Source organism: Schistocerca serialis, chromosome 9 (genome assembly GCF_023864345.2).
Source record: "Schistocerca serialis cubense isolate TAMUIC-IGC-003099 chromosome 9, iqSchSeri2.2, whole genome shotgun sequence".
NCBI classification, from domain to species: Eukaryota; Metazoa; Arthropoda; class Insecta; order Orthoptera; family Acrididae; genus Schistocerca; species Schistocerca serialis.
The window spans coordinates 201871978-201885052 of NC_064646.1; the positions used below are offsets into that span (position 1 = coordinate 201871978).

Consider the following 13075-nt stretch of genomic DNA (forward strand, 5'->3'; position numbering starts at 1 on the left):
GTAAATTGCAACTCGACAGTAACCAACTAATTTTGGCCCCGTTTCCCAACTGGGGGTTTTCCTTGATTAATCGTTACACCCGTCTCATTGAGAATGAATGCTCCACAAACATTCTCACACCTAACTGAAAGTAGTTCTGGCAGCGTTCAAACCGTTATAAAGGCGACGGACGGACACACCTCATTTTAACGTCCAGATATCAGGGTACTTTCGATCAGATAAAGTATCTGCGGTAAGTCAACGTCGTAAGTCTGTCATTTTAAGATAAATTTGCAGGTGGTCGCAGTGTTTTTCGAAATAGAGAAACTTGTTCTTCACACATCATTTCCTTTAAATATGTTTATATCTGTTGTGTTGTAACATCAATTTGAGTACCGTTAATAATGCAATGTTTCTACCTGCATTACAGTGACTGGCATCAACGTGCACATTGTAACTCCGATCGTGTGCGCCGTGTGCATATTCTACACCTGCGTGGTAAGTAAACTTCCAGGAGGTCATTGCCACACGATTATGTACCCTGCGAGGACCACGGATGGGTTTCATATTTGTAATAATGGTGCAAACCGGGCTATTGAAACAGCCTCATTAAGAATCAATATGAATGTCTCCTGGAACGTAAATGTAATTTCTTTTGCCATTGTTCCATGTATTTGTCATGTCATATGGAAAGCGGGAGGTCACTCAAACTGGGACGAGTAGCTTCCTTCTGTGTAATCTTCTTATTAAGTTGTCTTTTCTGAAAAATTTGTATAAATTTTATTTTACCTTCTGTAGCTGTTAACAGGGTTAACGTGTTGGTTTAACAACTTTCAGTCACCTGTTTTTACTTCACGTAAGTACTATTCGATTATTATTTAATTTCATGGTGCTGAAACATGTGGTTATTAGCGTGCTGAAAATATTTTTGTTGGACACATTTAAAAAACCGACATTCAAAAGGGTAAAGCAACAGTGAAGTGAACTCATGATATAAAATGCGTATCAATTAAACGTCTATTAGTAATATAAAATATTTTAACCATCTTTGTCGGATATATGTAGCTGCCTGATCACTGTTGTAATGGCAAGAAAGTCAGTAATTCACATCAAAGGCTTGTAGAGCATGAGACATATATACATCCTCCCTCTCCACCATACATAACCACATAGACACATGAGTTTCAAAAATATGCAACAGTTAGGGACAAAAATTGTTCTTAAATAAAATTACTGTAGTAAAACAAATGTATTTCAATTTGTTAATTGCAAAGAAGTGGCTGAGTGACCACTGAAATAAAAACAAATGAAAAGAGGCAGCCATTCTCTATTATATTCAGATCTGCAAACTATTTAGGAAGATTCCTGAAATTTCACAAAATTTTAAAACCCTGTCATCACTTAACACAGCGGGTATTGCCAAGAAAAGTCATATGATCCCCTTTTTTAGCGTACAAGCCGTAATCTGTTAAAATACTGCCCGCTGTTAAAATGATTCCACATGGGTCACGCTCCGCAGATTCGAATGTTGCAATGGAAATGAGGGAAAAGATGACCTCATGCCAATGTCATCTGACTGCGCGGAAGTTCGCCACGATCGAATGCCTGCTTTATCACCCGAAGGCTATATCTTATGCACGAAGTGAGTCTAGTAAGACGCTTCACACCTTTCGTAAGGGAAGGATTATAGATATCGAAATGAGGTTCCGCACAAATGATAGTACGCGAAGGGCAACGTAATTTTGTTGTGGCAACCGGAATATTGAAGCAAGTATGTTTTTCTTTAACTGAAATCCAAATCTCTTGAAAACACGAGTACAATTATACAACGCATGAAAATTTTGACGTTGAAAGTTTTTGACAAAGTATCGGATAAATGTGCTAGAATTGAAGGACTAGACGGCAGGAATCGGGTTCGACGATCTAAAAACCCCAAAATGGCGATCTCATGCCAGGCTTCGTTGAATCATCTGTTTACTTGTTCCCCAAAAGTTTTTCATTTCAACATCAGAAAGTACACACTCTTGGAATACTTTACGGTATTTCCTTCTGATAAGCTAGAAGTTTGCGTTAAGTTCTGTTTGCATTTGTAAGCAGTATGACGTAAGATTTGATTTCAGTAGCGCAGGCCAATTCCCTTGCCACGCATAACAGCGTAACTAGAAAGAAATTTGGTGGTGCTTATACAGTTATACCCTATTCCGATCGCTTTACTTTTCAATTCTACCATATTTCTCAAATTATTTTCTTCAAAGTTAGAGCATCAATAATATCGAGCATTATTCTAGTGTACCGCTCTTCTCAAGATCGTTTCTTGCCCTTAAAGAAAATAAATAGTTCCGATTAAATAATTATACATGTTTCAATAACTCAGATGGTACAAGAACTGAGAACTTTAACTACACAGTGCGTTTCCTCCCACTTACTATCACCTACGGATATCTCGTTTCGACATCTTGAACTGTTCAAGAAACAAAAGCTGATGTTACGGGGTGCCCAACTGGCTGTGTGTCCATGCATACAATGACGGGAATAAAAAACGCAACACCAGTCACTTAAATGTGATTTGCGGAGTATCTATGTAGATGTAGAATGTAGAATAATGAAATTTCAGGAACACACTACACTAGATAATATATTTCAATGATTAATGTTGCAACATCACAGGTTAATGAAAGCGCGAGATAAGCCATTGCAAATGTGATACGCCGGCCGATGTGGTCGAGCGGTTCTAGGCGCTTCATACTGGAACCGCGCGTCCGTTACGGTCGCAGGTTCGAATCCTGCCTCGTCCATGGATGTTTGTGATGCCCTAAGGTAGTTAGGTTTAAGTATTTCTAAGTTCTAGGGGACTGATGACCACAGATGACAAGTCCCATAGTGCACAGAGCCATTTTGAACCAAATGTGATACTCTGCTACATTAATAACCGATGTAGCCACCAGAATGTTGAATTCAAGCAGGCAAACGTGCATGCATCGTGTCGTACAGTTGCTGGACGTCAGTTCACTTTGTGGGATGGAGTTGCACGAATGTTTCACTCGGCCGGTTGATGAAGGACAGTTAATGCTGGTTGCGAATGAAGCTGGAGTTGTCGTCCGAGGACGTCCAATACCTACTCTGTTGGAGACAGATCTGGCGATCGAGCAGACCAAGGCAACGTGCCGATACTCTGTAGGGTACGTTGGGTTACAACAGAGATACGTGGGCGAGCATTATGCTGTTGGAAAACACTCTTGGAATGCTGGTCATGAGTGGCAGTGTATCCGGTCGATTCATCACACTGACGTATAATTTTGCAGTCAGACTCTCTCTGGAATGCTGTTCTTGAGTGGCAGTGTAACAGGTCGAATTATCACACTGACGTCTAACTTTGCAGTCAGGGTGCGGGGGATAACCACGAGAGTGCTACTGCTGTCATCGGAAATTTCACCCTAGATCATAACTCCAAGTGTACCTCCACTGTGTCTAGGCAGGATGGTTACAGGCACTCACCTATCCCCCATCTGACCAACACTCGGTAATGTGTTGCTTGAGGTTTTCCCGACGGACATGTTGTATATATGGTTCTCGGGCGAGACGTCGGATGTCATAGTGAAAACTCCACAATATTTCATCTTTTTATGGAAGACTTCTAGGAGAGAGTACTCCAGTCGTCGGATTTAAAACCTACGTGTTTTTGGCGGTATGTGGACGACACCTTTGTTATTTGGCCTCACGGGGCACTGCATCGCTGAATGTATTTCTTGAGCATCTTAACTCGCTTCATCCCAACATCAAGTTCACTATGGAGTTGGAGAAAAACGGCGAACTTCCATTTCTGGATGTATTGGTACGGAGAAAAGAAGATGGCACTTTAGGTCACGCAGTGTATCGTAAACCAACACACACGGACTTATACTTACAGGCCACCAGCTGTCACCATCCTTCGCAACGAAGTGGCGTACTTAGGACGTTGCTTCACAGAGCACGAGCCATATCAGACTCAGACAGCTTATCCAATAAGCTACTCCATCTGCGTATCACTTTCCAACAAAATGGATATTCCGAAGATTCGCCGTGCCTTACACCCGAAGCGGGTTACCCAACGTGAGGAACTGGAAGAAGGCGAAGAACAAAGGGGAGTGGTCATCTTGCCATACATCGGTGGTGTCTCTTCAAAAATAGGAAGATTGTTGAACAGGTATAAAGTTAAATGCGTCTTTCGTCCACCGGCAAAACTCAGAGCTCTCTTGGGCTCATCTAAGGACAGCCAGCCTTGGCCTAGGAAGACCCGGTGTTTACGAGATTCCTTGTAGCTGCGGCATGTCGTACATCGGACAGACTTGTCGCACTGTAGAAGACAGATGTACTGAACTCCGACGCTACACTCGTCTGGAGGAACCAGAGAAGTTTGCAGTTGTCGAGCATTGTCTCAGTACAGGCCATTCTGTGAATTATCAACACACCAAAATTCTCGCGTCGACGAGTTCGTACTGGGACAGTGTTATTAAGGAAGCAGCGGAAATACGTAGCTCGACGAATCTTGTAAACAGAGACACGGGCTTTCAGCTCAGTAAAGCTTGGGATCCAGCAGTGGCCATATTGAAATCGCATCGAGCAGAGAGGAGTAATTTTGGTCGTACAACGAATGACGATTCGCCAGCAACATAAATATTCTGTTAACAACGGGAGGATGGTCACGCGCCTACGGGGACGTGCATTTTTGCTTGCGGCTTCCGACAGAGGTCGCTGGGGCGGCCGATGGCAGCGCAGAGCAGCAGCGGCAGCCTCCGCGCGTGCGCTGAAGTCTTTGGTTTTTCATCTTGCAGGTGGCGTTGGTGTCCTTCCTTCGACTGATATCGTCGCTATTGGCCATCGAATTTTGGCGCCTCCACGCATGCCCGCTTCGTGCTTAAGACTGGCATAAATAGGGGGCTTTAGTCATGACTTAGCAGTGTGTTCGTCGCACCTGAAGATGTCGGCCAGTTACGCTGATGTAATATTTTGGAGTTTTCACTATGACATCCGACGTCCCGCCCGAGAACCATATATACAACATTCGATAATCATTAGCACCGAAGCAGAACAGGATTTCATCAGAAAATGCAACAAACCTCCACTCCGCCTTCCAATGTGCTCTCGTTTGACACCACTGTAGCCGCTGATAGCAGTGGTTTGGGTGAGTGAAATGCATGCTAAAGGGAGTCTAGAGGGGAGATGTCCTTGAAGCAACCGATTTTCGTTGTGTCACTGCCGTGCCCACTGCTGCTGTAATTGGTGATGCAGAAATAGTACCATGTGGGGCAGCCGTACACCCAACACGAAGGTCCTCCCTCTCAGTAGAGCCTTCCGGAGCCTGGTCTTCTTGCGACCATACCTTCCCGTGACCATCGTTGTTAGTAACCATGTAAAGTGGCTACTTTCCCACCAAGTCTGTTTGGAGTGTCACGGAAGGAACATCCCGCTTCTAGTAGCCCTATTACACGACCTCGTTCAATCGCGGTGTGCTGTCGATAACGACATCTTCGCCATCAAGGCATCCTTGATTGACATCAACTCTCTACCTCCAATCTGAAAGGTAACTAGCGCTCACAACCGCTACAGCGCGTGTTTAACGCAAATATGATTTGCATCCTCATAGTGGGTATTATTAGCACCACTCTTATGCGATTGGTACAAAATTTGGATAGACGTCGTCTCTCAGATGTAGATACACATCAGCCAAGTTTCGTTCCTCTTGCATAGCTTCTTCTTGGTCCCGCGATTTTTTTTTCCCGTCAGTGTATATGCGAATATACCATAGCGTGCAGAACTTATGGACGGAAGTAGCTTTCGCGTGATGTGTCACTGCCGAGTAACATAGCTCTATGAAAATTGGACCATAGATAGAAAGAACTACTACAGCATAATACAGGAGGTAACTGTATACATGTGCAATGAGAAGAATATACGACACTTTTATTCAAAGCAATAATTTCGCTGAATTCACCCTGATTTGTAATGGACTTTTGTACAATATAAAAGGTTAGATACGGTTCTTAATAGGATGTATGCATGCTCTGCAAAGTGCTTCCATGCTGGTCATCAGTTTGCCGCGCATTCCTGTAGCAGGAATTTCTATTCTACCACCGAGGTTCACAACTTGTGGGTGGTCGTAGTAGCATGTGGACGTCTCTCCGCAACGCATTCCAAACATACTCGATGGGATTTAAATAGCGATAACGGGTAGACCAGTCCATTTTCTGTGTATCCTCTCGTTGCAACAGCTTTTCCACCTGCTCTGTTCGGTTAGTTGCGCATTTTCATCCATTAAAATGAAGTCTTGGAGGAACCCACCGCTGAAAAGACACACATGGGGAAGGAGGAGAGCTTCATAATAACGTTGACTGGTGAACGTATCGTGTTGAAAGATTTGAAGGTCTGTACGCCCATGGAACATTATGACTTCCCACATCGTAGCATCTGGACTACCGAGACGATCATATTCAAAGATGAAGTTCAAATGGCTCTGAGAACTATGGGACTTAACATCTATGGTCATCAGTCTCCTAGAACTTAGAACTACTTGAACCTAACTAACCTAAGGACATCACACAACGCCCAGTCATCACGAGGCAGGGAAAATCCCTCACCCCGCCGTGAATCGAACCCGGGAACCCGGGCGTGGGAAGCGAGAACGCTACCGCACGACCACGAGCTGCGGACTCGATCATGTTCGATAAGTATCCTGGGCGTATTGCGTGTACCGACCTCTCGCCATATGAGGATACGATGAGAATCACTACTCAGACTGAATATGCTCTCGTACAAGAAGAGCATTCAACACCACCCCTCGTTGACCCAATACCTCTCCTCTTGGTATCATTGCACGCGGTGCGCCGATGTATGGCTGTCAACGGAGCACATCGCACTGATCGTCATGAGAGAGACAGCCCAGCACAGCGCCGTGCCACTATGGAGTGTGAGGTTCTATGTCTTGCAGTGCTGCAAAATGTGGTTGCAGTTGCATCCATTGTTTGACGGTGGTACCTTCTTGTCTGTTGTTGTCATTTTCTACTATAGCTGACCGTCGTCGATCACCTCCTCTCCTTCGGGCAGCATTGCTGATTGTATTGAAAGCTACGCACGCGCATGAAACTATACTATGAACAATACCAAAGACCACTCGTCACAATTCAAGCTTCTTCATTTTCTCGGTGATTCTTCCCCATACGGAAATATCCAAAAGTTGTCTTAGGACCATGTCTTCATGAAGAACACTACCGTAATGCACCATAACTGCTAGCTCAGTGATAGACAGTGTCTCTTTCCCCTTCCTTCAATTGCCTAGTATAGCGTGCTACCACCATTTGACGCTAACCCCACTCAATGTGATGTCAAATTCCCTGTGTACAACTGGGAGGCCCCTGACACCATTCTCTCGCGCTTTCGTTAATTTTCCCTTAGTAGGTAGTATGTAATTAGGTAGTATGTTATGTCACTTTTCTACTTCGTCCTTACGTATTGTAGACCAGTGTACGTACAATTTTTCACGTTGTCCTAGATGTAAGATAATATGAATTCGTATAATATTCTTCTACACACATCAAAAAAAGTTTTGCATCACCTCGGTTCAGAGAGTTCCGGAACCTGAAAAGAAATTTGGACTAGCGATCAACATAAACATGATTTCCTCCCTTTTTATTGCCCATGAAAATCACACATTGCATGTTGTACCACCATACAGCGAGACCTTCAGCGGTGGTGGTCCAGATTGCTGTATACGTCGGTACCTCTAATACTCAGTAGCACGTCCTCTTGCATTGATACATGCCTGTATTCGTCGTGGCATACTATCCACAAGTTCATCAAGGCACTGTTGGTCCAGATTGTCCCACTCCTCAACGCCGATTCGGTGTAGATCCCTCAGAGTGGTTGGTGGGTCACGTTGTCCATAAACAGCCCTTTTCAATATATCTCGAGCATGTTCGATAAGGTTCTTGTCTGGAGAACATGCTGGCCACTCTACTCGAGCGATATCGTTATCCTGAAAGAATTCATTTACAATAGTGCACGACGGGGGCGCGAAATGTCGTCCATAAAGAATGTCCCACCAATATGTTGCCGATATCGTGGCACTATCGATTGGAGGATGGCATTCACGTATCGTACAGCTGTTACGCCACCTTTCATGGCCACCAGCGGCGTACGCCGGCCTCGCATAATGCCAGCCCAAAACAGCAGGGAACCTCCACCTTGCTGCACTCGCTGGACAGTGTATCTAAGGCGTTTGAGCCTGACCGGGTTGCCTCTAAACACGTCTCCGACGATTGTTTCGTTGAAGGAATACACGACACTCATCGGTGAAGAAATCACGATGCCAATCCTGAGCAGTCCATTCGGCATGTTGTTGTCCCCATCTGTACCATGCTGCACGGTGTGGTAGTTGCAAAGATGGGCCTTTCCATCGACGTCAGGAGTGAAGTTGCACAATATGGAGCCTTTTGCACCCAGTTTGAATCGTTACATGACGTCCTGTGGCTGCACGAAAAGCATTATTCAACATGGTGGCGTTGCTGCTAGGATTCCTCCGAGCTATAAACCGTAGGAATCGGTTATCCACTGCAGTAGTAAGCCCTCAGGCAGCCTGGCCGAGGCATTTCATCGACACTCCCTCTCTCTGTATCTCCTCCATGTCCGAACAACATCGGTTTGGTTCACTCCGAGGCACCTGGACACTTCCCTTGTTGAGAGCCCTTCCTGGCACAAAGTAACAATGCGGACCCGATCGAACCGCGGTATTGACAGTTTAGGCATTGTTGAATGAAAGACAACACGATCCGTGTACCTCCTGCCTGGTGGAATGACTGGAACTGATCGGCTGTCGGACCCCTCCGTCTCAGAGGCGCTGCTAATGCATGGTTGTTTACATCTTTGGGCGGGTTTAGTGACATCTCTGGACAATCAAAGGGAATGTGTCTACGATACAATATCCACAGTCAACGTATATCTTCAGTTCCTGGAACCGGAGTGATGTCAAACTTTTTTTGATGTCTCTATATCATCAAAATATTATTTGAGCAAGTTGTTTCCGGTGTAATGTCTGTTTTGTACTCCAGGGCGGCCTTAAGGCGGTCGTGTGGACGGACGTCATCCAGACAGTACTGATGTTCGTGGCAGTCATTCTGGTGATCGTCAAGGGTACCTTCGACGTCGGCGGACTGGGCACGGTCTGGCAGCGGAACGCAGACAGCGGCAGGATAGAGCTACCTGAGTAAGCGGGTTCAACATTCACATAGTTTCCACTTCCGTGGCACCAAAGCTGTCCTTTGTGATAATTTATTTCAAATCAACTGGATGTAATTCCAATACGACGATTAAGGAATTTCCTTGTAGAAGTATTACTTAATGGCTGGAGGATAGTTTATCATGTACAACGGCAGTGAAATTTATTTTCTGTTGATGTCCAGAGAGGTTTTGCCCCCCCCCCCCCCCCCCCGCATATCATTTATAACTGAGATGCCGCTTTGCATAATGACTGCAATGATTTCATGCGCTGGGGCGTATGTGGTGTAACTTGACATCTTTCTTGAGGGAAATCATGTTCCCAAGATTTCATTACAACTGACTATCAAGGAAATCATAGTCTTAAGTGATTAGTTTTGTGATGTGTAAATTGTCTCACAGTGAACTTCAGTTCACATAATTTAGCTATCCCGACCATTCTTCGGCTTTTTTAATCATTTTCTTCGCTTATGTCAATTTGAAGGAATTTCTCAGAGAATGATTTCATTTCGTCACAATCAAATTAGCTGATAATAAAACAGGAATATAAGGCGCTTTTTTGTAAAGTGGACATGAAATAAAACACACGAAACTAATGAGTGCTTATGGAAAATAAAGTGGGAAACTCAGTACTACTGGGAATTTCATGTTTTGCTTGTTAAGAGTACATGCACTGATAGTCAGGACAGTTTTAAAAGAGGAAAACACCGCACGTCCATTGATGTTTCTTTTGAAACACAAGCGCAATATACCTGGATTAACAGGCAGATACTAAAGGTCATAAAAATGCAGTTAGAGAAAACGTAAAATTTCTGCAGTTTCAGCATAAAACACCACTCTAACATCAAGTTACATTTCAGTAGTAACATAAATGAGAAAATTCAGTAGAATTATCTGGTGAATTGTTTCATTTCTTTTGTTTTTGGTCTCAGAAATTCAGTTCTAATTTCGTGTACTGAGAAATTAATAAGTCGCTTAACTGGACATTTTTCCTTTAGATTTATTTTCAAACAGGCACCGCAAGCACAGAACTCTTAATGCTAATGCGTATGTCTGCATTTTTAATTAATAATGGGTTTATTTTGCAAACTGTCGCATAAAGAATAACCCCAATGCTAATCAAAATTTAGCAGGGCTAATGTTATGCTACATATGTTGTGCAGGGGTAGCATCTTTCACTTGTAATCAAAACATTCAGCTTCCTGGATTCAGACACAACCATTGCTTAAATTCTGAATGCAATTCATCAGCAGAGACCACCGAAGACTTCTGGTATGAGAAATCACTCTCCTCCTGCCAGCGGCCTTCTCATCGAGAGAGGAGGATCCTACAGAAGTTAAGGGCACCCCCTAACACTTGGGGCGGGAAACTGCCATGAAACGGCGGAAAAATCAACAATTTTCAACAGCATGAGGATGCAGAAGGCAATGGAAATCGCTACATTATAGACATATAATATTCATCCACAGGACATACGATCTGTAATCGACATAGTGTCGGGATGATTGTAATTGAATAGAAATGTTGCAATGATTCTCCATTGGCAAAAGATTTCGATTTAGTCCACCAGTAGTAACTCCGGAGAGAGGGTTGGGGACTTCCAAGGGGAGGTGACCATGAGAAAAATATGGAGCAGACAACGAAGAGATAACATTGTACAAGACGGAGCTTAGAAGTCAGCTATTGCGCTGGTGATCGATGAATGAGATTACCGACCAGGCGACAAGGGACAGGAAAATCTAATAACGCAATGGAACGCGGCTGTGGAGGAAGGAATAGAGTAAAGGGCTATGGGAGAAAGGATGACTGTATCTGAAGTACATTCCAGATGGTAGCAGCGAATACTTCGTTCAACAGTTACAAGAGTAGGAGGAGGTATATTTGGAAAGATTCGGAGACACAGAAATTTTCCAGACGGACTCCATCGTAGACAGAGGTTATGAAATCAGATATTGGATTGTAAGACGTACCCAGGATCAGATATAGACTCAGATCACAATTTAATAATCATGAATGGTAGAGTGAAGTTTGAGAGAATTGTTTGAAATTTGATAAGGGTGTGCATACTGAGATAAGGAATACCAGAGGAGGCAGTTCAGTTGAAAGGGACGGACAGCTCTACAAAAGGCAGACACAGAAGGCTGGCAGAGAAACATAGGAAGGTAACTGCAAAGAAACCTTGCGTAACAGAAGATATACTTCAGTCGATCCACGAACGAAGGAATACATAAATGTTCAGGCAGAAACAGGAATACAGTAACATAAATCAACAGAAATACAGTAATATAAATCCCTTAGGAATGATATAAGTGGAATGTGTTGGGCAACAAAGACGAAATGGATAGAGGAATAGTGCGAAGAAATCTAAAAGGAAATGATCGTCGGGAGGAATGACTCAACATACAAAAAAGTCAAACGGCGAAATTAAAGGGTATGCTGGTATCATTAAAAATGCAAACGGAATCCGACTGTGAAACGCAGAGAAGCAAGCAGACGACTTGAAAGAGGACACTAAAGGCTTATTTTAAGGTAAGGACTTGTTCGGTGACGTGATAAAGAAATTGGGGTCGATATGGAAGACATATGGGATCCAGTATCAAGATTTAAAAGAACTATGGAAAACGTATGATGAAATAAGGTAGAATCGATAGATAAAACTCCATTGGAATAACTTAAATCATTGAGGGAGTAGTAACCAAACGACTATACAGGATGGTGTATAGAATCAATGAGACTGGGGTCGATATGGAAGACATACGGGATCCAGTATCAGGATTCAAAAGAACTATGGAAGACTTATAATGAAATAAGGTAGAACTGATAGATAAAACTCCATTGGAATAACTTGAATCATTGAGGGAGTAGTAACCAAACGACAATACATGATGGTGTATAGAATCTATGAGACTGCCTATATACCGTCTGAGCTTGCAAAAAAATGTCATCCTCACAATTCGATGATAGCAAGGATAGGTAAGTGCGAGGATTTGTTTCATGACAATCAGTTTAGCTTTAGGGAAGGTGAAAGCACCACAGAGAGACAGTCCTGACATTGCGCTTAGTAACAGAGTCAGGCTAAAGAAAAATCAAGACACGTTCACAGGACTTGTCGACCTAGAGGAAGCTTTCAACAGTTTAAAACTGTGCAATATGATGTCCGATATTACGAGAAAAGTCGGAGTAATTTACAGGAAAAGACGATATGTACAAGAACCAAGAGGAAACAGTAAGACCGGATGATCAAGAACGCTCCCGAATTAAAAAGTCTGTAAGACAGTCTTTCGCCCATACTGTTACATATACGAGTACACATTGAAGAATCAATGACGCAAATAAAGAAATGGTTCAATATTGGGATTAAAATTCAAGGTGAAAGGATATCAACGATAATATTCGTTGATGACATTGCTATAATCAGTGAAAGTGAAAATGAATTACAGGATCTGGTGAATGGAATAAACAGACTGATGAGTGCTAAATTTGGACTAGGAGTAAATCGAAGAAAGTTACGAGATGCAGGGGAAATGAGAACGGCGAGAAAATTAACGTCTGTATTTTTGATCACGTAAATGAGTTTAAGGTACTGTGCAACCTCGGCAACAAAATAACCCATGGCAGATGGAGCAAGGAAGTCATAAAAAGCAGAGTAGCGGTGGACGAGAGAAGTCTACCAGTGTAAAAGCTTGACCTTAATTTGAGGAAGAAATTTCTTAGACTGTACGTTTGGAGCACTGCATTGTACAATAGTGAAACATGGTCTGTGGGAAAACCGGAACAGAAGAGAATCGAAGCTTTCGACACCTGGTGCAGAAGAATGTTGAAAATTAGGTGGTATGATCGGAGAGGAAAG

At 43.2% G+C, this 13075-nt stretch overlaps 1 protein-coding gene across 1 annotated transcript in view; it reads left to right on the plus strand.

The window, feature by feature from the left end:
* LOC126418960 (sodium-coupled monocarboxylate transporter 1-like) overlaps nt 1-13075 on the plus strand; it is a 173088-nt gene that overhangs the window by 73423 nt on the left and 86590 nt on the right. Inside the window, exons 6-7 of the mRNA XM_050086006.1 lie at nt 410-477; nt 9060-9214. Coding sequence (XP_049941963.1) covers nt 410-477; nt 9060-9214 — 223 coding nt within the window. The remainder of the gene's footprint in view (nt 1-409; nt 478-9059; nt 9215-13075) is intronic.